The sequence below is a fragment of the Primulina eburnea genome, chromosome 9 (genome assembly GCF_022965805.1).
Source record: "Primulina eburnea isolate SZY01 chromosome 9, ASM2296580v1, whole genome shotgun sequence".
Lineage (NCBI taxonomy): Eukaryota > Viridiplantae > Streptophyta > Magnoliopsida > Lamiales > Gesneriaceae > Primulina > Primulina eburnea.
The window spans coordinates 11,402,235-11,427,447 of record NC_133109.1 but is presented as its reverse complement, the minus strand read 5'-3'; the positions used below and the strand labels follow the sequence as shown (position 1 = coordinate 11,427,447).

Below are 25,213 nucleotides of genomic sequence, written 5' to 3'. Positions count from 1 at the left end.
GATTCTTGGATCTAGTTGGATTTTCGAGTTTAGATCGAGCTTCTACGTGGTGAGAGGAAGCTTAGGTAAGTTTTTGGAGCATTTATCTCATGGTTTTGAGTTAAGAGTTGATTTGGGTTGTTGATTTTGTTGGATTTATGGATTGTTTAGCTTGGTATCTTGGATATTGAGTTGATGTTGGTGTTATATTTGGATTATTGTTGTAGGTGGTGAATCAAGTGATTAGAGGAGGTGTTCTTGTGGGTTGTAAGTGGAAACTCATCCCTTTTGCTCACATGATTGTATATGTATTGTGTTTCAAAAGTTTTAATGTGTTATTACCTTCAATTGATTCATTGCTATGTATTGTTATCATTGTTGATTATTGGAGACTTTTATGTCTCATATTTATTAAAAAGGGAATACAAGAGCAAAGATAGAGTTTCAAAGTGATTGTTAAAGCCAGAGAGAGTTTAAATGTTTTCGGATTGATAAATACATAGTCAGATATTGCATGCAATATTAGTTGATCAACGACCATAGGCTTTTATCCCTCAGTGTTATCGGTTTATATCGATAGGTGTATTAGCACCAGAGCAGAGAAACTATTGATATCAATCCCCAGAGTAAAGAAAATACCATCTCATTTCTATTGCTATTGCTATGATATTCATGTTTCAGAGTTGATGGTATTTATGATTTCAAAGCCATGTTTTACAGAGTATATTGTATCATTGCTATGTTAGAGTTCCACTTGCTGAGATTTATTCTCATTTCAGTTATTTTTCATGTGATGCAGATCAGAGTAGAGGCCCGGGACGTTGACTGTGGACAGGGGGTCATATGCATACACCGTTGGAAGGAAGATTTTGGCATGATCATAGGAATGATGTTTTGTATTTTGTTTCGTCATTTGAATGATCATGTATTATTATTTTGTAAAGATGTTTAAAGAATTGTATTTTGAAACTCCTTCCATATTTTAAAGAAAATTTTTAATTTCCGCTGTGTATTTTAGTTAAAGAGGTCAGAGGTGTCACAGTTCTGGTTACATCTGAAGACCCAGTTCAAACTTTTATTGCTGAAAAACATTTTCAATCTCCAGTTGCTGAAGAACATGTTCAATTCTCTGATAATGCAGAACAAGCTCAATTTTTTGTTGCTCCAGAAACAGTTCAGCAAGTAACATCTGAAACTGAAGAGCAAACTGAAGTGCTCACTCAGAACCAAGAGGAAACACTCACTAAATCTGTTGAAGAGCAGTTGCCTAATGTTGGAAATCTTCAAACTGAAGAACCACCCCAAGTTTCAGCCGTTGATCGAACAGAAGAACAAGCCCATGATTCTCCAATAGCAGTTATCACAGATAACCCTGTTATTCTAGAACAAAGTGTTTCTGATGCTCAGAAGCAATCTTCTTCATCTCAAGGTCAAGAAGAGACAGTTGATCGCACTATGATAATTTTCACTTTACCAGAACAAGTGCCACATCAGGAAGATATAGGAGTCATGTCTCCTGAAATCTCAAATTCAGAAGCATTGTTCGATGAAATCAACACCTTCAAGACAAATATGAATCAAATAATGGATGCCATCAAATCCATTCAGTCAACCCAATACTATCATTCTGTAAAGCTGAATGGATCCGAAGATTTTGTTTTTGCAAAGCTGAAGAATATTCAAGAAGTTGTAACTGAACTCTCAGTTGCCATAGAACACAAGCCGAACAAAGCCACAACTGCTGCTCTTTTCGTTACTCAAGATGTGATCAACCAACGAATTGAAAGACTAGAAACATCTGTTGAAAACAAAATAGACTCACTGCAAACCTCAGTTCTTACTGCCATCGCCAGTATTTCAGCCGATGTCGGCATCTTATCTACTGAAGTTCGACAATTATCTCTCCACATGGCTCAGTTTGACAAAAAGGGGGAAGTTTAGTATGACTCAGAAAAAGCATTGAAGAGCAGTTAGCAGTTTATTTTGAGACAGTTTTTGTTAAGAAGCAGTCTATAAGAGTTCAATCCTTCAGTTAATATATGCTTAGTTTTGTCAAACACCAAAAATGGGGAAATTGTTGGAAATCAAATTTCGGAGTTTGACAAACTGAAGAAACTAACTGAATTATGAGAAAACTGAATATTTAACAACTGAAACCAGCTGATCAAATGAAGAAAATTGATCAGTTGGAAACCGATCAGTTAATATACTCAGCCGCATAAGTTTCAATTAAAACATATCTCAACTGAATGCTTCTTGGGAAAGAACATTCAACCGACAAAAGGACATAGTAAACAGCAAATGAATATGGAAAGCCGCACCTCAATCATTACAGCATAGAACAATGTATTTCGGCTATTGCAATTAAGACGCCGTATGACAATCAATGAAGAGAACATTGCCCAACAAATGATGAAGTGGCAATCAACGGATACAAGAATTCAAATACATCTCAAAGTTACCGTTGAAAGAGAAGTATATAAATATGACTGAAGAACATCTGAAAAGTAGAGACGATCACTCAATCTTAAGCTTGCTGTTACTCTGTCAAAAACATAGCTCACTTTCATTTGAATTACTCGGAGCAATCAAGGCTACAATCTGAGCTTATTAGCACTCTCTAAAAGCTGTTAGATTCAATTGTGCTAATATCAGTTACGTACTAAGAATATTTTGTAGAACTAAGAGTTTCAGTTTTGTCAGTTGTAAGTCCAAACTGAAGTGGGTCTGTACAAGTGTTGTATTTGATCAAAGTCTTTTAGTGAATATCATATCCTTGTGATAGAAAGAGTGACGTAGGAGTAATTAAATTCTCCGAACATCCAGAAACAACTCTTGCATATTTCTTTCAGTTTCGTATTCTATCTTTCAGTCAGTTACTTTCCGCAACTACTCTAGTTTAACTGATTGTTATTGACCAACAAGATTCCGAGATTCAGTTTATCACTAACCTAAACTCAAATATTATTAAAGAACAATTTTATGTGTAAGTGTTTATTCAAACCCCCCTTCTAAACACTCTTGTTACGACAACCGATCCTATCACATATTGCTGATAAATTCGTTTATAAGTAGATTCCATATTTACATGTTGTGAAAGTTAGCATAACTTTTAATTTTGTGAGAATAGTGAAATGCCTAATTCAATGAAAGAGTTTCAAAACACGCACCTACAAAAAACAAATCAGTTGAAATTTTGATATTCAGAATTTTCATTTTGTATCGTAATAACGAGTTTTGTACCCTCGTCACATCGAAATTTTTTTATCTTTAGTTGGGAATATTTTGTGAAGAATTATATTTCGACTTGATATTTTGTGAATTTAATAGTTTTTTCTTAAAATTAATTTTTAATAAAATAATGAAATTTTCTCTTTGTAAGTTTATATTGATTTTATTTTCTGTTCTTATTTACTTTTTAAATTTTATATTTCATAAATTAGCCTGAATGACAGGCTGAAACACTAGTGTTAAATTATTACCTTACTATTACATGATCTATATTTATTTGTGACTCGGAATTAGATTGAGATAATAAAAGATTTATTTAAATTTTTGGAATTTAATGAAATATAAGAGTCTTTGGTTAAACATAAGGTAGAAAGATGAACAGGAAATGATAAACACAAGGTTCGAGTAACCAATAAATAATAAATTCATGTTGTAGCCCTTCAGCCTGCTTAGCCGAGAAATGGTGTTTAAGGCGTTTATTGGTGATTTTTATGAATTTATGTTTCTATGGTACTATGAGGTCGTACATATGATGATAATTATGAAATTAATTTTTTAAGTTACTATATATTCTAAATGTGTTTCTAGTCGATTCGACCGTCTAAAATAAGGATTAAGACTGCTCGAGCTTCAGACTACAATATGTGATGTGTAGTACTATGTTTCATTGGTTAGGATATGGAGATTTTGAAACATACAGATGGATGTTCATATGATAAATCAATTAACAACTCTCACTTAAACTTTCCAAGTGATTATCATTTATCGTGTGAATAAGTCTACAGTTATTATTGTACACCAATTGTCCTTGGACCCGAGACAACATGTATGCTCTACGTACTAGCATAGTACTTTGATTCATTTACTGGCTCCATGAAGGTCATCATGTGGTAAAGTTGGGTGTTATTTCGACATAAGTAGGAGATGAAACATTGTAGTCGATGATTCACCATTCATCTAAGTTTGTGAATACCTTATATGTTCTGATGAGTAATTAATAGTGTTGTTTCAAATAAAATGAGTTGAGTGAACCCACATCTAGATATATCCTTGAAGCATTAAGGGTCATACAAGTATCGAATTATGTGTTCCCGTTGAGATAGTTGAATTTGTAGAGACTTACATGAAAGACTATCTCCCCTAATCCCGAAATAGTTTGGTGTCTAACTTTTAGAAAGTAAAGCTAAATAATTCTAAACATCATATGTAAGGATTTGAATCATAAGACGATCAAGCATCTTTTGAGTGTCAAAATTGAAAATTATTGGAAAAAATCAAAATCTTTGTTACATCTAGGCTGCGAGAAAATGATAATCTAACCGTTGTTATACTCACGATTTTTAGTGTTATCAAATAAAATAAACGCGGCACCAAATATGGCGTAGCTAGGTGAATTCATATTCCCTTCATTAAACGAGGTACTTTTAGTTGTATTTTATACAGAACAATTGAATCTACAAAATTCAATATAAGTTGCTTGTTCTGTTTAAATTGTTCGATATAGCTTAAAAAGTTTTTGAGTGTCATCTTTATAATAGCCACTTTATAATTAAACCAAAAGAAAAACATGCAATTATTAATTATAAGATGAAAGAACCCTGACCGTCACTTAAGAGACCCCATTTTCTATTTTATTTATTAATCAAGTATTTACTTTCCTCAAAATTCAATAAAAACTTGTCTAATTTCGTATTCAAATACTTTTGTTCGTAAGTCTAAATTATAGATTTAGAGGGCCAATAATTTAATTTTACTCGCATTTTAAAAAACATAAACATTTATGGACAAATTGTTAAATCGAATATTAGTATTATTATAAAAAAAAAAATGGACATACATATATATTTATATATATAATGTTTCGATTTTGACTATACATGATTTTGACTATACATGTATAGTCAAAATCGAAACATCGTTTTAAGCCAAAAGAAATATCCTCTTCACTTGCATGGAGCTTTCATATGTAATAATAATGTTCAGTTGTTCTATTTAAACCCCTCCACCCTCCATCTTCTCCTCTCATTCCAATTCTAAAAGCAATAAACAGCTCACATACACTTGAGAAACTACAGATTTATCGATCGAATGAGAATGTGTAATCCTACAGATAAAGATGATTCGTTGCCCCGCAGATGTGTGTGGGTGAACGGCCCTGTGATTGTCGGCGCAGGGCCGTCGGGCCTGGCAGTGGCCGCCGGCCTGAAGCTGCAAGCCGTCCCGTTCGTGATCCTCGAACGAGCAGATTGCATAGCATCTCTCTGGCAGAAGCGGACTTACAATCGCTTAAAGCTTCATCTCCCGAAACAATTCTGCCAATTGCCGAATTTCCCATTTCCCGATCATTACCCCGAGTACCCGACGATGAAGCAGTTCATCGAATACCTGGAGATGTATGCGAAAAATTTCAACATAAGCCCGCAGTTTAATGAGTGCGTGGAGGAGGCGAGGTACGACGAAACCTGCGGGTTGTGGAGGGTGAGGACGAGCGTTTCTGCCGGGGGGTCTGAGGTAGAGTATATTTGCCGGTGGCTGGTGGTGGCGACAGGGGAGAATGCGGAGCGACTGGTGCCGGATATCGAAGGTTTGAAGGAGTTCGGAGGGGAAGTCATTCACGCCTGTGATTACAAGTGTGGGGAGAGTTTCAGGGGGAAGAAGGTGGTGGTTGTGGGCTGTGGGAACTCAGGCATGGAGGTTTCTCTCGATCTTTGCAACCACGAGGCCAAGCCTTCAATGGTTGTTCGAAGCTCGGTAAGCATATTATAGAGAAAAAGAATATTTCAATTTTGTTTTTTTGTCTGAAAAAGCACTTTAAGAAGTATGTTTCTGTAATAGCCGAGCCCAGTGTACGTTACGATTTAAGTTTCGTTTGTTATTTGGGATATTTGATTAGATGTTCAGAGTTGTATTTTTGGGCTATAGTATTGTTAGTTTTATTGTCTTGAGGTGTTAGTTGATGTTGGTTGTTCGTTTCAGAGTTTCGGATCGATTCTAGTTGCATGGGAATAGTGCTTGGCCGTGGCTTGAGTGCACCCGCGCTCTTAACTGGAGTGCCCCCGCGGTGTACTGTGCTGTTTTGGAGTTGGAATGCCGTGAGCACACCGCACCCGCGGTGATGTAGAGACCGCCCCTGCGGTGGAGACCGCACCCGCGCTGTTTGCAGTGCCGCACCCGCGCTGTTCGTGTTCCAGAATTTTTGAGAATGCCGTAACCATTGCGCACCCGCGGTCCTTGTGTTGGCGCACCCGCGGTGAAGGTATGGGCGAGTTTTTAAGCTACTTTTTGGAGTGGTTGGCCATACTTTCTCTTTCTTTTCTCCTCCATTCTCGACTTTTCTCTCCATTTCTAGGGTTTTTGGTCATTTCTTTCACTTCCTATCTTCGATTCAAGCGTTTGTTTAGAATTTCGACTTGAGATCGACGTTCTCCTTGGTGCTAGGAAGCTTGGGTAAGTTTTTGGTGCGATTCTGTTAAGGTTGTAAATTAAGAGTTGTTTAGGTTGGTTGTTTATGTGGATTTATGGATTATTTAGCTTGTAATCTTGGATATTTAGTTGATATTGGTGTTATTTGTGGATTATTTGTTGTAGGTGGTGATCAAGAGCTAAGTTGAGGTGTTTGTTGTGGTTTGTAAGTGGAAATTCATTCTTTTTGCTCACATGATTTTATATGTATGTGTTTCAAAGAGTTTATGGTGTTATTCCCTTTCATTTGATCCATAGTATGTATTGTTATATGTATTGGAGGCATTGTATGTCTCATTATTGATTAAAGGGAATACAAAGAGATATATAGAGTTCAAAGTGATTGTTAAAACCAGAGAAGAGTTTAAATGTTTTCGGATTGATAAATACATAGTCAGAGATTGCATGCAATATTAGATGATCATCGCCCAGAGGCTTATATCCCTCAGAGTTATCGGTATTTATATCGATTTGGGATACGAGCAACCCCAGAGCAGAGATACTATTGATATCAATCCCCAGAGCAAAAGAGAAATACCATCATATTTTATGCTATTGCTATATTATTGATATTCAGAGTTTACAGTTCAGAGTTGATGGTATTTATGATTTCAAAGAGATGTTTTACAGAGTTATTGTTCATTGTTATATAAGAGTTCCACTTGCTGAGATTTATTCTCATTTCAGTTATTTTCATGTGATGCAGATCAGAGTGGTGCCTCGGGACGTTGACTGTAGATCGGGGGTCATATGCATACACCGTTGGAAGGAGGATTTTGGCATGATCATAGGAATGATGTTTTGTTTTTGTTATGTCATTTAAATGATCATGTATTTATTTTGTAAAGATGTTTGATGAAATGTATTTTGAAACTCCTTCCGTATATTTTAAAGAGAAAATTTTATTTCCGCTGCGTATTTATTTTAAAAGAGGATCGGGGTGTCACATTTAGTGGTATCAGAGCGGTGTTCTTCGGACCAATGCATATGACTTCGTCTACTTTCAACTGTCCGGGTATGTTTTCTTTGCATCTATCTATTGTTATGTATTGATTGGTATCTTGTGAGCATTGTAGAGTAGAGGATGCCTCCTAAGCGTAAGGCGTCAGAGGGGGAGGATAGTTCGTCCTCGAGAGTTGTCGACGAGTTCGGCAAGTTACTGAAGGAGCAGGCTAAGGTTCACAGTGAGCAGATCCAGCAGTTGCTTAGACTGCAAGGAGCAGGCCAGGGCAGAGACCAAGGTAGGGGGCAGGTTGCTCCAGTAGCAGTTGGTTCTGATGCTATCTTTTCTGCGTTTAAGAGGATGGATCCACCCGAGTTTCCAGGCAGCTCCGATCCTTTAGCTGCAGTAGAGTGGGTCAAGGCTTTGGAGGCGATTTTTGATCATCTCCACTATGAGGACAGAGACCGTATCAGTTGTGCTGTTTTCATGCTGGTTAAAGCTGCACGTTTGTGGTGGAATGCGACCAAGGTTGGCATTGATGTTTCTACTTTGAAGTGGTCTGAGTTTACTGATCTTTTCTACGACAAGTACTTTCCTGATGCACTGCGAGCGAGGAAGGTCACAGAATTCTTGGAGCTTCGTCAGGGGAGCTTGAATGTGGACGAGTATATTCTCAAGTTCGAGGAGGGTTGCCTTTTTGCTCCGTACATTGCTACCAGTGATAAAGATAAAGGTGCTCACTTCATTCGAGGCCTTAAAGCGGAGATCAGGCGTGATATCAATATGTCCAAGGCTGTGACTTTCAAGGAGATTGTGTCCAAGGCGTTGCTAGCAGAGCAGGACGAGAAAGATATCGCCAGGGAGAGACAGGCGAGGCACCAGGCTAATGTTCAAAGAGGCCAGAGTTCAGGTCAGCGTGGCAGAGATCGATTCAAGGGGAAGGGCAAGGTGGATCAGAGTCCTAGGCCACCGTCAGTGCCAGTTGCTCCGTCTGATTCTGAGAGATCTTTGTGTCCCAAGTGTAGCAGACCCCATCGTGGAGAGTGTAGATTTGGCACTCGTTCTTGTTATCGTTGTGGCATGCCAGGCCATATTTCCAGAGATTGTCCTAGGGGAGCTAGCCAGGAGAAGGTGCAGGGTCGTATCTTTTCGATGACTAAGGAAGGTATTAATCGTAATTCTTCTGTAATCTCTAGTTCCATTTTGATTTCAGGCAGAGTAGCTACTACTTTGATTGATACTGGTGCTACTCATTCTTTTATGTCTGAATTGTTTTTGAGATCTTTGGGTATAGTTCCTTCTGTTATTCCCCTTCAGCTTAGTGTTGTTTTGCCTTCGGGAGATGTTTTGTGCCCGACTTCCATAGTGTATGCGTGCCCCGTTCGTTTTGTTGATCGAGAGGTCTTTGCTGATTTGATTGTGATCCCGATGGTTGCCTTTGGTGTTATTCTTGGCATGGATTGGCTGTCGACCTATCGTGCTGTTATTGATTGCGTTGCTAAGTCGGTGACTTTTGCAGATGGTGACCAGGGAGGAGTTCTCGCCAGCTCAGGTACTTCGCTGGTCCTTCCTTTTATTTCGTGTCTTGGTGCTGAGAGGCTATTGTGTAGAGGTTGTGATGTTTTTCTAGCATCTGTTGTGGATATGGATAGACTGATTAAGTTGAATATTGATGATATTGATGTGGTGAGGGAGTTTGCGGATGTGTTTGAGGATGATGTTCCGGGTTTGCCGCCGGATAGGGATGTAGAGTTTGTTATTGATCTTGCTCCAGGTACGGTTCCTATTTCTAAGGCTCCGTATAGGATGGCTCCTACCGAGATGAAAGAGTTGAAGACGCAGTTGCAGGATCTTCTAGATAAGGGTTTCATTCGTCCGAGTTCTTCGCCTTGGGGAGCTCCGGTTCTATTTGTTAAGAAGAAGGACGGGTCTTTGCGTCTGTGTATCGATTACAGAGAGCTCAACAAAGTGACGATCAAGAACAAGTATCCGTTGCCACGGATTGACGATCTATTTGACCAACTCCAGGGTGCCACTGTTTTCTCGAAGATTGATCTTCGGTCTGGTTACTATCAGTTGAAGGTTAGGGAGTCTGATATCCCTAAGACGGCTTTCAGGACCAGGTATGGTCACTATGAGTTTCTCGTGATGTCTTTTGGTTTGACCAATGCCCCTTCTGTTTTCATGGACCTGATGAACCGTGTGTTCAAGCCGTATTTGGATAGCTTCGTCATTGTCTTTATCGACGATATATTGATCTATTCCAAGACCAGAGAGCTTCATTCAGAGCATCTCAGAGTTGTTCTCCAGTTGCTGAGAGAGCGGAGGTTGTTTGCTAAGTTGAAGAAGTGTGAGTTTTGGCTGGATCAGATTTCTTTTCTAGGCCATGTCGTTTCGAGGGATGGCATTGCTGTTGATCCGATGAAGATAGAGGCGATTCAGAAGTGGCCTATTCCTACGACTGTTTCAGAGGTACGCAGTTTCCTTGGTTTGGCGGGTTATTATCGTCGTTTTATTTCGGATTTTTCCAAGATTGCCCTGCCATTGTCCAATCTGACAAGGAAGACTGTGAAGTTCGAGTGGTCTATAGATTGCCAGAGCGCATTTCAGGAGTTGAAGGATAGATTGACGTCAGCTCCTATTCTCGCATTGCCCAGTGGTTCAGAGGATTTTGTGGTCTTTACCGATGCGTCGAAGAAGGGTCTCGGTGCAGTGTTGATGCAGAGAGGTAAGGTCATTGCCTATGCTTCTCGCCAGTTGAAGGATTATGAGAAGAATTATCCGACGCACGATTTGGAGCTAGCAGCTGTGGTTTTCGCCCTTAAGATTTGGAGACATTATCTGTATGGCGAAAAGTGTGAGATCTTCACAGACCACAAGAGTTTGAAGTATCTGTTCTCGCAGAAAGAGCTCAATATGCGGCAGAGGAGGTGGTTAGAGCTGGTCAAAGATTACGATGTGACTATCAGTTATCACCCAGGGAAGGCGAATGTTGTGGCTGATGCTTTAAGCCGCAAGTCGAGTGTTTCATTGAGTTCTTTGATTCAGAGACCGTTACTGATGGATTTGCAGAGAGAGGATATTGATCTGGTGATTCCAGGCACCATTGCTCGTCTTTCAGCGTTAGTTATTCGATCTTCATTGACGGACAGGATTCGTAGAGAGCAGTCGACTGATGTTCAGTTGACAGAGTTGAGAGATAGAGCAGAGATTAGAGGTAATTCAGAGTTTGCCTTGAATGGTGATGGTTTGGTGACTTTCAGAGGTCGTATTTGTGTTCCTTCTGGCGACGATATTCGTAAAGATATTCTGACAGAGGCTCATACCGCGCCGTATTCGATTCATCCAGGCAGTACGAAGATGTATCAGGATCTTCGTCGACTCTACTGGTGGCCAGGTATGAAGAAGGATGTTGCCGTGTTCATTTCTCAGTGCCTTACTTGTCAGCAGGTGAAGATTGAGCACCAGAGACCTGCTGGGACATTGTTGTCGTTGCCGATTCCTCAGTGGAAGTGGGAGCATATTACGATGGATTTCGTGACTGGTCTTCCCAGAGTGCGGAGAGGTTTCAATTCTATTTGGGTTATCGTTGATCGATTGACTAAGTCAGCGCACTTTCTTCCAGTCAAGACGACGTATTCGATGAACCAGTATGCCGAGGACTACATAGCAGAGATTGTTAGACTTCATGGTGTTCCTGTGTCGATCGTGTCTGATCGTGACCCCAGATTTACTTCAGAGTTTTGGAAGAGTTTGCACAGAGCTATGGGTTCGCGATTAGCGTTCAGTACAGCCTATCATCCTCAGAGTGATGGTCAGTCAGAGAGAGTCATTCAGATTCTTGAGGATATGCTCAGAGCGTGTACTATAGACTTTCCAGGTAGCTGGGATTCTTTGTTGCCTTTGGCTGAGTTCACTTATAATAATAGCTACCAGGCATCGATTGGCATGGCACCGTATGAGGCACTTTATGGCAGGAAGTGCAGGTCTCCCTTATATTGGGACGAGGTTGGTGAGAGGAAGATGTTGGGACCAGAGTTGGTCCAGCAGACTGCTGATGTTGTTGCTGTTATCAGAGAAAGGATGAAGACTGCCCAGTCCAGACAGAAGAGCTATGCAGATGTTCGTCGCAGACCTTTGCAGTTCGAGATTGGCGACCACGTGTTTCTGAAGATAGCACCTCTCAAGGGTGTGATGAGATTTGGCAAGAAGGGCAAGTTGAGTTCTAGATTTATTGGTCCATTCGAGATTTTGGACAGAGTTGGTGACAGAGCCTACAGATTAGCCCTACCTCCAGATCTTGACAGAGTTCATAATGTGTTTCACGTTTCGATGATCAGGAAGTATGTTACAGATCCTTCCCATGTTGTACGCCATGAGCCATTGGACTTGACGCCGAATTTAACGTATCAAGAGATTCCGATTCAGATTTTGGATCGCACAGTTAGAGTTCTGAGGAACAAAGAGATCGGCATTGTCAAAGTTCTTTGGAGGAACCATTTGTTAGAGGAGGCTACGTGGGAACCAGAGGATGAGATGAGAGAGAAGTATCCTGAGTTGTTCGTGCCGTGACGTCAATTTCGCGGACGAAATTCCCTTAAGGGGGGGAGATTGTAATAGCCGAGCCCAGTGTACGTTACGATTTAAGTTTCGTTTGTTATTTGGGATATTTGATTAGATGTTCAGAGTTGTATTTTTGGGCTATAGTATTGTTAGTTTTATTGTCTTGAGGTGTTAGTTGATGTTGGTTGTTCGTTTCAGAGTTTCGGATCGATTCTAGTTGCATGGGAATAGTGCTTGGCCGTGGCTTGAGTGCACCCGCGCTCTTAACTGGAGTGCCCCCGCGGTGTACTGTGCTGTTTTGGAGTTGGAATGCCGTGAGCACACCGCACCCGCGGTGATGTAGAGACCGCCCCTGCGGTGGAGACCGCACCCGCGCTGTTTGCAGTGCCGCACCCGCGCTGTTCGTGTTCCAGAATTTTTGAGAATGCCGTAACCATTGCGCACCCGCGGTCCTTGTGTTGGCGCACCCGCGGTGAAGGTATGGGCGAGTTTTTAAGCTACTTTTTGGAGTGGTTGGCCATACTTTCTCTTTCTTTTCTCCTCCATTCTCGACTTTTCTCTCCATTTCTAGGGTTTTTGGTCATTTCTTTCACTTCCTATCTTCGATTCAAGCGTTTGTTTAGAATTTCGACTTGAGATCGACGTTCTCCTTGGTGCTAGGAAGCTTGGGTAAGTTTTTGGTGCGATTCTGTTAAGGTTGTAAATTAAGAGTTGTTTAGGTTGGTTGTTTATGTGGATTTATGGATTATTTAGCTTGTAATCTTGGATATTTAGTTGATATTGGTGTTATTTGTGGATTATTTGTTGTAGGTGGTGATCAAGAGCTAAGTTGAGGTGTTTGTTGTGGTTTGTAAGTGGAAATTCATTCCTTTTGCTCACATGATTTTATATGTATGTGTTTCAAAGAGTTTATGGTGTTATTCCCTTTCATTTGATCCATAGTATGTATTGTTATATGTATTGGAGGCATTGTATGTCTCATTATTGATTAAAGGGAATACAAAGAGATATATAGAGTTCAAAGTGATTGTTAAAACCAGAGAAGAGTTTAAATGTTTTCGGATTGATAAATACATAGTCAGAGATTGCATGCAATATTAGATGATCATCGCCCAGAGGCTTATATCCCTCAGAGTTATCGGTATTTATATCGATTTGGGATACGAGCAACCCCAGAGCAGAGATACTATTGATATCAATCCCCAGAGCAAAAGAGAAATACCATCATATTTTATGCTATTGCTATATTATTGATATTCAGAGTTTACAGTTCAGAGTTGATGGTATTTATGATTTCAAAGAGATGTTTTACAGAGTTATTGTTCATTGTTATATAAGAGTTCCACTTGCTGAGATTTATTCTCATTTCAGTTATTTTCATGTGATGCAGATCAGAGTGGTGCCTCGGGACGTTGACTGTAGATCGGGGGTCATATGCATACACCGTTGGAAGGAGGATTTTGGCATGATCATAGGAATGATGTTTTGTTTTTGTTATGTCATTTAAATGATCATGTATTTATTTTGTAAAGATGTTTGATGAAATGTATTTTGAAACTCCTTCCGTATATTTTAAAGAGAAAATTTTATTTCCGCTGCGTATTTATTTTAAAAGAGGATCGGGGTGTCACAGTTTCCTACCTTGTCCAGTGTATAACCCGTCATTCTCTATGCTTGATATTTTAGGTTCATGTACTGCCGAGGGAGATATTTGGAAAGTCATCGTTTGAGCTTGCAATGTTGATGTTAAAATGACTACCACTGTGGGTGGTGGACAAGATTTTGCTAGTTTTAGCATGGATGATACTCGGAAACGTCGTGAAATACGGGCTGAAACGGCCATCTGTTGGACCATTGGAGCTGAAGAACACTCAAGGGAAGACTCCAGTTCTAGACATTGGTGCACTTGAGCGAATCAAAACAAGGGATATCCGAGTTGTCCCTGGCATTAAGAAGTTTACGCGCGACATGGTCGAGCTTCTTAATGGCGAAAAACTTGAGATCGATTCGGTTATTCTGGCGACTGGATACTGCAGTAACGTCCCTTTTTGGCTGCAGGTGAGACAAACTAAGATCGAAACTAATAACCACTACATCTATACTTGTTTACCATTATATTTTTATTTAATAAAGAGATGATATATGTAGTCTTAATTTGGTACAGGAAACTGAATTCTTTTCCAACAACGGGTTTCCAAATGCTCCATTCCCAAATGGATGGAAAGGAAAAGATGGACTCTACGTCGTTGGATTCGCGAGGAGAGGGTTATCCGGTATATCCACATACGCCACGAAAATATCCCAAGATATTGGAGGCCTTTGGAGACATAATTTGAGGCATAAGAAGCAAGGAGTCCCCATCCAAAGAAGATTCATTACAACTTTTCAATCAAAGGGGCCTTGAAATTTCTTTCTTGGCTTCCATTTTTCTCTCTAATGTTTTTTTTTGCCAAATCCTTGAGTGTACAAGGGTGTATAGAACAAATAAAAAACTGGAGAAATGTTACTAAAACCGATAATGTAAAATTCAAATAATAGAAACCATATATAAAAGACCCAAAATTTGAATTTTTGGCATTTTGCATAGCTAGGAAGATCAGGACTTGTCTTCACATTTCCATTCATGACTACTTGTATGATAATCAGCCAATGAAAGAAGCACTTTTTATCCGTGACAAAAACTTGTATGAGACGGTGTTACATGTCGTATTTTGTGAGACGAGTCTCTTATTTAGATCATCCATGAAAAAATATTACTTTTATGCTAAGAGTATTACTTTTTATTGCGAATATCGGTAGGGTTGACCCGTCTCACAGAAAAAAATTCATGAAATCGTCTCACTAGAAACCTATTCTTGTCTATTTACAAAAATTGAACAATTTATTCTTCTCATTTTACCTAAGAACTTCATTTTTCTTGACTAAAATAATTCAAAAATAAAAAATATCAGTAGTTTATAAGTGCAAATCAAATAAATATTTTGTTCTTTCATGGAAACATAAGGACAATATAATGACAATTTTTTAAAAAAATTATTGATAACGTTCTTCTTTCTTCCTCAGCGTTTCATTAAACCTAACCCTCCAAATTTGGATAACAATTCAACAACTTGGTAAACCCGAGGCTCTCGAAATTTCGATTGGCGTAACGAAGACGTAAAGGGGCGTGAATTGGCCAATTTTAGCGGAATTTGCTGATAATGGCGTCAATGTCGGGGGCGTCTCAGCTCGCAAAGGGCTTCGATTCCCTCTCTTTTCGTACCCAATTTGCCGCTCTTTATCGCCTCCCTAATGTTGTTTCAACTTTTTACTCGGGCAATAATGTTAAACTAAGCAAAACCATTTCAAGAAATTCGCAGCTCATCAAGATGCGGCCGATGTGTTCTGCGTCATTCGGACAGGGAACGGAAGACACCGTCAAGAAGACCGTCGCAGGAAACCCAGTTGTCGTTTACTCCAAAACTTGGTGCTCGTAAGTGTCCACTTTGATTAGTATACATTTTGTTTCTTTATAGGATGATTTGTGATTTCTGTGAATTTTTTTTGTCGATTCTTTTCTTCGATTTGGTAATTGGGCTTTTTGAATTTTATGATCAAAGGTTCTCATCGGAGGTGAAGTATTTATTGAAGAGTGTTGGCGTCGAGCCATTTGTTATTGAGTTGGATCAATTAGGTATTACTATTCATTCTTTTTTCACTACAGATTATGACTCTTAGAGAATTAAAATTGTATCTGCTTAACCTGTATGATGCTTGCAGTGATACTTTCCTTACGTCTTGAAAATAATATCATCGATTTGAACAACTGTTACATGTGAAAAATAGTTATGAACATGTGAAAAATAGTTGTGAACTTTAAGTCATTCCAATCTACATAAATTTCAACAATTTCACTTCACAAAGAAATGCTTGGTCGTTTCTTTTATTTATTTTTTGAGTGCGTAATGTTTAAAGGCATGCTTCCCAACAAGTGAGATGGAGCTGGCACGATTTGCTTTAGTCTATTTCTTGGATTTTAGTTCATTTTGTTTCCTTGAAGAACGTAATTTGCAACTCATTTATTCAGAAAGACCTTGATCCTTTGTCCCAGTATTTTTCTAAGGGATTTTTTGAATTGTTTATGAGTAAAGAGGAATGAATTGTCCAACCTGAAAAGATTTTATGGTGAGAGTGTAAAAATGAATTCTATATCAAGAAAACTGATGTTAGAAGTGAGCCCGAATAACTGGTGGGTGTTACATGAAATTTTTCTGATATTCAGGCTCTCAGGGACAAGATCTACAGAAGGCTTTGGAAAAGCTAACTGGACAGTCCACTGTTCCCAATGTGTTTATAGGTGAGAATTATCAACAATTATCAATGTTGTGTGTATTTCTTTTGTTTATGATGTGACAATTCAAATCACGTGTTCATCTCAGTTTGTTATGTGCCATTCTGTTTTAATGCTTTATAATAGCTATTAGCTATATCCGCATGAAAGACCAAGAAGTGCCTTTTCGATCAACAATACGCTACTTTCAGAAGATTAATGAATTTAATTTAATAGTTAATCTGTCTTGAAAGTGATTACGACAAGCATTGATTGATAAAGAGTAATAATTTTTTTTATTCCTATATCCATTAGGGAGTTGCATCATTTTTTCTTTCGGTTATCCTTGTTTATACAGTATATATTCAAGTTTATCTATAACCAATTATTTCTTTTTCTTTCCCAGGGAGCAAGCATATCGGTGGCTGTACAGGTATATATCTTTATGAACATTAAGTTGATGGTTGTACCTAATCTAAATTTAGATACTTTCTGAATGTAATTTAAAACGCAATTCCTAATTTCTTATGTTTACCGGTGAAGAAAAGAAACAATTGTGTATAGGGTGATCACTGAATCAGCAAGGGCTTCTAAATCTTTCGGGGTGATTGGCTCAATTAATGCAAATAATGGGAGAATTTGCTTTAAATAAATGCTGTATGGCCCCTGAAATTTTTACTTGCCTCATTGTATTTTGTTCAGATACTGTCCAGCTGCATCAAGAAGGAAAACTTGAGCCTCTGTTGGCCGAAGCTGGTGCCAAAAAGTCAGAGAGCTAGTCTTGATTTTTTGTTGTTATGTGTACCAGTTCTACTCGTGCATTGAGAGTTCTCGTAGTTCTGCGACAAAATATGCTACTGTTTATCCTTGGATTCAATAGAAAAATTGTACTATTATGTTTGTTCCTAAGTTTCATAACCATGAAATTCTTTATCTTTTCAGGACACATGTCTGCGTAAATGCAAGTTAATTCTTTTCTGATGAATACACTGTCAACTATGTGTATGATTTTTCCACATTTGTTGAAGCTACTTATGTCCTTTTTTGTCAATTATATTTCATTTTAGTAAGGCTATTCTTTAATTTTTTTATGAGAGCAAACAACTTGTTTCGTCAAATGCACTCCTTATTTGTCATTAATTTTTAGCATCTGATTGGATTCTTCTGTGGTGGTCTTCTGTTCTTCACTGCCAGAAGATGCCTCGAAAGCTAAGATGCCCTGTATGTTCTATCAGGTTCATATATTTATTGCACTTCTCCAGCAATGAAGAAAAATCAGTAAACCAATGTGGCTAAGGTACATTCTTTACACTAGACTGGAATATCACTTGCCATTTCTTCTTGTATTAATTAATTGTTTATTTTGTCATGAATTGATATTAAGAGTATCGTGATTCATGATTTTTTATCCATGCACTGCAAAATAGTACAAAATGTTCTTTTACCAGCGAGTACATCATTCTATATCATCTAGTTCAGGCATGATCATATCAAGAATCATAGGCTCCGTTTGGACAATTATTTGTAAGACGGTTTTATAAAAATATATTTTACAAATTTTGAAAGTTTTTAAAAGTTGCTTTAAGAAGTAATATGCGTCTGAACAACCATTCTATAAAAGCTTTTTTACAGTTGCAAATTGCAACTTCTTATATTATTCTAAAAATATCAAAAAGCAACCTTAAACCACTCAATAATTCTTGTGAAACTATACTTGATAACAGTTTTTTAAAGAATATTTTCATTAACTTGTACAAAAAAATTGTAAAACACTAAAAATGTATTTAAAGTTGTTGACCAAAGAGAGCCTTAATTTGGATATCAAAGTGACTGTTATAATACTAGTTTGTAGCCATGTATTTTTAGAAAATAAAATATGTTATATGATATCATATTTGATTCCATAATTCTGCAATTCTTATGATTTTGTTTCGGTCATTTCCTCTTATAATTTATGTTCCTAAGATATTTTCTTGTGTATTTATAAGAGGTATTGACAATGTTCAAAATTCATATAGAAAAGAAGTGTGTTTTCTGAGTCATTTGTTCATGGGGCAGGCTACGGACGAATCACATTACTCCTTTGCTTTTTTTTTTTATTCCCTAGCATTTCACTGCATTATTACTATTCATAATTTATCATGGCATCAGACGTGTTGGTCCGACCCTCTTAAAACTTCACAATGATAGTTTTATAGAACTCTCGTGGTTCTCCAGATGAAGAAAATGTCATGCTACAGGTTGTTCCAAGTTGTATAACTAATTCGCATCATTTTGTGTAAAATGTTTCTTGAAAATGCACAGAGCAGCCAATTCTTATTTGTGTAATCTATTGGTTATTCCTATATCATAGCTGTGTCGAAATTGTTTCTTCCAAGGCTACCTAATGGGGTTTCCAGGCCAAGTAATGCGACAGAGTCGCCCTCATGCGCAATGCCCGGAGGAAGTGGTAACATCCAGAGGGATATACCTGTTAGAGTAGATGCCCTGCAAGCCAACGGTTGGTTAGGGAATTTATTGACTCAAGTGAAATAAACAATCTTTATTTTAATATAATTTAACTTTTAATGGTTTCGTAATACTTTATCTGTATACTCATGCAAGCAGCATAGATAAAATCCTTGATTATGCTTTAATACAAATGAATCGTAATTCGATGTTGAAACTCATTTGTAAACACTGCATATTCTAAATTCGTTCCTAGTCGATTCAGCCGCCTAAAACATGGATAAAGGTCGCTTGAGCTCGAGACTAGCATGTCCAAACATACAGATGAGTAGTCATATGATGATTATACTGAACAACCTTCCCTCGGACTTTCCAAGTGGTTATCATTCATCGAGAGGATAAGTCCGTGGTTATGATTGTACACCATTAGTCTTTACGACCCGGGACAACACTGAGGCTCTATATGTTAGGGCTGTGCTTTGACTCGTTTACCGGCTCCAGGAGAGTCATCAGGTGGCGAGGTTGGGTATAGTTGCGACACATATAGGAGCCAGTGCATTGTAGTCGGGGATTCACCGCTCACCTACGGGTGTAGATATCCTATGTGATCTTATGTAATAATAGTGCATGGAATCTCTAGCCAGAGTATGAGATGTACATTGGTGAAGGAGTTCTCCAAATAGTACACGCGATGCCACTATTAAAGTTATCACATAGTTATCGAATTAATATGCAACTCTTGATGAACCAATGATTGCAGATTCGATCGGGATATATGAGATGAAGGGACCGTACTGTACGTTAATCATAATCGACTGGTTCTTGCAGGCACTATCAGTGATACCTAGGGGATCATGGGGCGATGCTACTAGACGCTCTTACCATGATCCGATGGGTGCAATCAGAAATGAGTTCTGACATTCTTGATCAAGGTGTTGATGAAAAGAATGGGGCTAACTAAGGTAAGCCTGAATAAAGGATTATGTCCTGAATCACAAAGAGTTGTGAATCCACGTCTAGCTGTATCCTTGAACCATTGAGGGTCACACAAGTACTGGATCGTTCGTTCTCGTTGAGAGAATAAATTCAAGAAGTTGAATTTATATTATATAGTAAATTCAAGGTGTTGAATTTATGATAATTAAATTTTGAGAGAATAAATTCAAGTAGTTGAATTTATAAAATTTGAGAATTTAATTTATTAAACTCAAATGTTGAGTTTATTAAATATTAAATTTTGGAGGTGATAAAAATTCAAGGAGTTGAATTTATAATTTAAATAATAGATTCAAATGTTGAATTTATAATGTATTTAATTTATTAAGCTCAAAAGTTGAGTTGATTAATTAATAAATTAAATATGGTGGATAATATGTTTAATGGGCTTGTAGGGGGTACAAGTGTTAGAGTAGGTGCACGTCGAGCCAAATGTTGGCCGACTGTTCACGATGAAACTCTTTGTATAAACGATCTTTATTTTTAATAATATTTGAATTTATTAATTTGGCGCATCTTTATCTTTATACCCATGCGAGTTGCATAGATAAAGTCCTTGAATATACAAATAGTAGAAAGAATATGAGATGCTCATATGATGAGTATCATGAAACTCATATTTGTAATACTGTATATTCTAAACTGTTCCTAGTCGATTCAGCCGCCACTAAGAAGGATATAGGCCACTCGAGTTAGAGACTAGTATCTGCGATGTGAGTACCATGTTTCATTGGTAGGGGACATTGTTGTGGGGACCCGGACGCTAATCATCTTTTTAATCATGATTGGGACTAATTAATCAAGTATAATAAACAGGGTCTAAATTTTTTTTTTTTTTAAAATGCGGAAGGTAATGGAATCAAACTCCTATACATATCAGTATAAAAGCATAAATCTGATAAAATATACAAACATACACACTCAGGTTCAACAACTATTATCAAGTGTTTAAACCCTAGCTCTAGTCCAAGTCCGGTATCACCACTCTAATCTCAGTCTGTCTTCATCTCTGTGACCCTGTACCTGTCCCACCTGTTGTCATGCACACATACAAACAAGACAACAGCCGGATAACTCCGGTGAGATATAAATATCCTAGTATAAACAATGTATTATATGCAATCATATAAAACATATATAAAAGCATAAACAAACATCAAAACATGTATCTAATCCGATTACATGAATTAATGACTCGTGATCTAATCTTATCTTATCTCAAATCTAGGGATCCCAATCTAATTTAGACTTTGGTATGCTGTATCGAGTGTGTCTGAGATAGACGTCGATCTACATCTAAAGCTCGTCGATACACCGTAAGTCTAGAGTCTTATCGGTTCTGAGAAAGACTCGGCGGTTCTGCCCTAGCTAGGCTGTCTGCCCTAGACTCGGACTCTGACCCTGTTCTAAGTCAATACATGCACATATCAATCTGATAATCTGCAAATATCAATGCAATAAAGTAAAGTATGTGATTTAGGGAAACTCAAGTCAAACCTAACTCGAGTTGTGCAATCCCGAATCAACATTTATTTATACCTTTCTTGCTGTTGATCTGATACAATCAAAGTCTTGATTCGAAGTCTGTCACTGTTCAATCTGGCAATGACAATATCAATATTCTGTATCAATATTCTAATCAAATCATAACATCTCTGTTTTATCAAATTCTGACGGTACAACCGTACAATCTTGCGATACTGATAATACTATATCAGTCTATATCAATTTCAAACGTTTACAATCAACCACCATCCAAATCTGATGTCAACTCTAGTCAATTTCATTCTGAAATTCATAACAATTCCATATTCAGTCCGTTTCTTAATCTGACTTCGATTCTACGCTGTCTAACATGTCAAGAATAACATATATGACGTGTATTCAATTCTAACAACATCATAATTTCAAAACATGTCAAAACGTAGTAAAACTTACGTCCAGTTGTAGCCTACGTCGATAGGAACTCGGTACCGAAGTCGGATTTAAATTTGGACGGACGGATTTTCGCAAAATCTCAATTTAAGATCAAAATACGAGGTTGGCTTTGATTTCTCGATTTCCTTTCATTTTCTCGTTTCTGAAGCAAGGATATACATATATATATATACCTTGCATGCATTACACGACGTGGCCCATTCTTTCACCGAACACGTCTCTCGCTCGGGCGGACATAAGTTTCCGCCCGGGCGAGTAACTCTCGGCCCTCGAAAATTCAAGCAGTCTCGCTCAGGCGAGCACAAACTTCCGCCCGAGCGAGTAACTCTCGGCCCTCTTCCACTAGGCACTCGCGCTCGGGCGGTTAAAAACTTCCGCCCGGGCGCGCCATCTTCGCCCAACAATTTAGTCTTCTCAAATTAATCTCAAAATGGTCCGGGTTATAATCGTGTCCACTAATAATCAATAATCTCCGATTAACATGATATAAAATCTTGGGCATTACATTTCTCCCCTCCTAAGATACGATTTCTTCCTCGAAATCACAGGTATTTTATTCGTATCAACAAGGAGTATATATACAGAACTGTATAAAAATTTACATCATCGAAACAACTCTGGGAATTCTTGTCTCATATCTGATTCAGTCTCCCCGGTTGCTTCTTCTACACCATGACGAGTCCATTGTACTTTCACAAGTGGAATCGTCTTCGTTCTGAGTTGCTTTTCTTTACGATCGATAATCTGAATCGGTTTTTCAATATAGCTCAACGTCTCATCCAGTTCGGCCTCGTCTGGTTGAATAGCATGTGAAGCATCAGGAAGATACTTTCTTAGTAACGATACATGAAAGACATCATGTATTCCTGATAATGAAGGCGATAAGGCTAGTCGATAGGCACGATCTCCTATCTTCTCGAGAATCTCATAAGGCCCAATATATCGTGGAGATAATTTTCCTTTCTTGCCAAATCTGACAACTCCTCTGAAAGGTGAAATCTTTAAGAATACTCTATCTCCAACCTCAAATACCAATGGTCTACGTCGCACATTGGCATACTTGGCCTGTCTGTCTTGTGCTGCCTTCATCTTCTTTTGAATTAGCTTCACTTTTTCGGTCATATCTCTGATCATATCTGGTCCAATCTCAGGAACTTCAGAGATATCATCCTAATAAAGAGGGGATCTACACTTCTTTCCGTACAACGCTTCAAATGGTGCCATCTCAATGCTCGTCTGATAGTTGTTGTTGTACGAAAACTCACAAAGAGGCAATGCATCTTGCCAAGTAGTGCTAAAATCTAGCACCACCGCTCTCAGCATATCTTCCAGTGTCTGGATAGTCCGCTCTGACTGCCCGTCGGTCTGTGGATGATATGCGGTACTCAGATGTAACTTCGTACCGAGAGCCTGTTGCAAACTCTGCCAGAAGTGCGAAGTAAATCGAGGATCGCGATCTGATACAATCGACTTCGGCACTCCATGCAATCTGACCACTTCTCTGACATAGATCTCTGCCATCTGGTCAAATCTGTACGTCATCTTGTACGGCATAAAACATGCGGATTTGGTCAATCTGTCAATTACGACCCAAATCGCATCACAACCTTTGGAGGAACGCGGCAATTGCGTCACAAAGTCCATGGAAATGTGATCCCATTTCCATTCGGGAATGGACAAACTCTGTAATAAACCTCCTGGTTTCTTTCTTTCTGCCTTCACCTGCTGGCAATTCAGACATCTGGAAACAAATTCGGCAATGTCAGTCTTCATTTGTTTCCACCAGAACTGTCTTTTTAAATCGTTATACATCTTTCTGCCACCAGGATGAATACTAAATCGACTGTTGTGCGCTTCTGACAGTATCTGTCGTCTCAAATCTGAAACATTCGGCACAACTAGACGATTATTGACATACAAGACGTTATCACGTACCTGATACTCTGATCGATGTCCTGCTCTGACCATCGATACTGATTTCTGTATATTCTGATCCACTTTCTGAGCTGCCTTTACCTTCAGTATGAGCTCGGGTTCTACTTGCACCGTATAAAGTCTTAACGGTCTATAATCTGTTTCAAATTCTAATCCAGACAAACAGCAGTCCTCTATTAAATTTGAAACACCAATCGTCGACAAGGATAAAGAACATACCTTTCGACTTAGTGCATCAGCTGCTGCATTAGATATCCCTGGATAGTATTTGATTTCACAATCAAAATCTTTAAGCAAATCAAGCCATCTTCGTTGTCTCATATTCAATTCAGATTGTGAAAACAGATATTTCAAACTCTTATGATCAGAATATATCTCAAACTTTTCACCGTACAGATAGTGTCGCCATATCTTTAATGCGAAGACAATGGCTGTCAATTCTAGATCATGAATTGGATAACGGGTCTTATGTGGTTTAAGCTGTCTTGAGGCATAAGCGATAACATGCCCTCGTTGCATCAGCACACATCCCAACCCTCTTGAGAAGCGTCGCAATAAACCACAAAATCACCAGTACCGGATGGAATAGTCAACACCGGTGCACTGGTCAACCTCTTCTTCAACTCCAGAAAACTGGTCTCACATTCTTCAGACCAAACAAATGGAGCATTCTTGTGAGTTAGCTGAGTAATTGGTTTAGCTATGCTCGCAAAATCTTTAATGAAACGACGGTAGTATCCTGCTAAACCCATGAAACTGCGAATTTAAGGTACTGACGTCGGTCTTGGCCAAGAAATCACGGCTTCCACTTTACTGGGATCAACTGATATACCATCTCCTGATATAATATGACCCAGAAATACTACCTGTTTTAGCCAAAACTCAAATTTCGACAGTTTAGCATATAATTTCTCAGTTTTTAAAATTCGCAATATAGTTCTTAGATGCTCAGCATGCTCACTCATATTCTTTGAATAAATCAAAATATCATCGATGAAAATAATCACAAAATCATCGAGATATTTCTGGAAGATACGGTTCATCAATCCCATGAATACAGCTGGAGCATTCGTCAGACCAAACGGCATGACAATAAATTCATAGTGCCCATACCTGGTTCTGAATGCTGTCTTTGAGATATCAGAATCTCTGACTCTCAGCTGATGATATCCCGATCTCAAATCAATCTTGGAATATACTGAAGAACCCTGCAACTGATCGAATAAATCATCTATACGAGGCAAGGGATATTTATTCTTTATCGTTGCCTTGTTCAGTTGCCGATAGTCGATGCAGAGTCTCATCGAACCATCTTTCTTTCTTACGAATAGTACTGGAGCACCCCAAGGAGACACACTCGGTCTGATGTACCCCTTGGCCAGTAAATCTTCCAGCTGATCCTTTAATTC

At 38.5% G+C, this 25,213-nt stretch overlaps 3 protein-coding genes and 1 long non-coding RNA gene across 4 annotated transcripts in view; 3 read left to right on the top strand and 1 right to left on the bottom strand.

Annotated features, from left to right (window-relative positions):
• Positions 1-5,255: 5,255 nt before the first annotated feature.
• On the top strand, positions 5,256-14,717 carry LOC140840422 (probable indole-3-pyruvate monooxygenase YUCCA5). The gene is made up of 3 exons (XM_073207620.1): positions 5,256-5,961; positions 13,865-14,236; positions 14,343-14,717. The coding sequence occupies exons 1-2, from the start codon at positions 5,299-5,301 to the stop codon at positions 13,931-13,933; spliced, it is 732 nt and encodes a 243-aa protein (XP_073063721.1). The 5' UTR covers positions 5,256-5,298; the 3' UTR covers positions 13,934-14,236; positions 14,343-14,717.
• On the top strand, positions 13,979-14,582 carry LOC140840720 (probable indole-3-pyruvate monooxygenase YUCCA9). Its single transcript, XM_073207891.1, has 2 exons — positions 13,979-14,236; positions 14,343-14,582. Exons 1-2 carry the CDS (start codon positions 13,979-13,981, stop codon positions 14,580-14,582), a joined length of 498 nt encoding a protein of 165 aa, XP_073063992.1.
• A 485-nt stretch (positions 14,718-15,202) lies between the features above and the next one.
• LOC140841264 (glutaredoxin-like) lies at positions 15,203-17,472 on the top strand. Its single transcript, XM_073208542.1, has 5 exons — positions 15,203-15,650; positions 15,778-15,851; positions 16,440-16,514; positions 16,894-16,920; positions 17,190-17,472. The coding sequence occupies exons 1-5, from the start codon at positions 15,379-15,381 to the stop codon at positions 17,264-17,266; spliced, it is 525 nt and encodes a 174-aa protein (XP_073064643.1). The 5' UTR covers positions 15,203-15,378; the 3' UTR covers positions 17,267-17,472.
• A 239-nt stretch (positions 17,473-17,711) lies between these two features.
• Positions 17,712-25,213, bottom strand: part of LOC140841265 (uncharacterized) — a 28,934-nt gene continuing 21,432 nt past the window's right edge. The window contains exon 2 of the long non-coding RNA XR_012120114.1: positions 17,712-18,957. This is a non-coding gene — a long non-coding RNA (uncharacterized lncRNA). The remainder of the gene's footprint in view (positions 18,958-25,213) is intronic.

What these genes read in the sequence shown, in the direction of transcription:
- LOC140841264 (XM_073208542.1), top strand. Translation starts at nt 15,379, where the DNA reads ATGGCGTCAATGTCGGGGGCGTCTCAGCTCGCAAAGGGCTTCGATTCC. An exon ending in TACTCCAAAACTTGGTGCTC is followed by an intron (nt 15,651 to 15,777) that starts GTAAGTGTCCAC and finishes TTATGATCAAAG; the next exon opens with GTTCTCATCGGAGGTGAAGT. An exon ending in TATTGAGTTGGATCAATTAG is followed by an intron (nt 15,852 to 16,439) that starts GTATTACTATTC and finishes TCTGATATTCAG; the next exon opens with GCTCTCAGGGACAAGATCTA.
- LOC140840720 (XM_073207891.1), top strand. Translation starts at nt 13,979, where the DNA reads ATGATACTCGGAAACGTCGTGAAATACGGGCTGAAACGGCCATCTGTT. An exon ending in ACGTCCCTTTTTGGCTGCAG is followed by an intron (nt 14,237 to 14,342) that starts GTGAGACAAACT and finishes AATTTGGTACAG; the next exon opens with GAAACTGAATTCTTTTCCAA.
- LOC140840422 (XM_073207620.1), top strand. Translation starts at nt 5,299, where the DNA reads ATGAGAATGTGTAATCCTACAGATAAAGATGATTCGTTGCCCCGCAGA. An exon ending in CAATGGTTGTTCGAAGCTCG is followed by an intron (nt 5,962 to 13,864) that starts GTAAGCATATTA and finishes TTGATATTTTAG; the next exon opens with GTTCATGTACTGCCGAGGGA.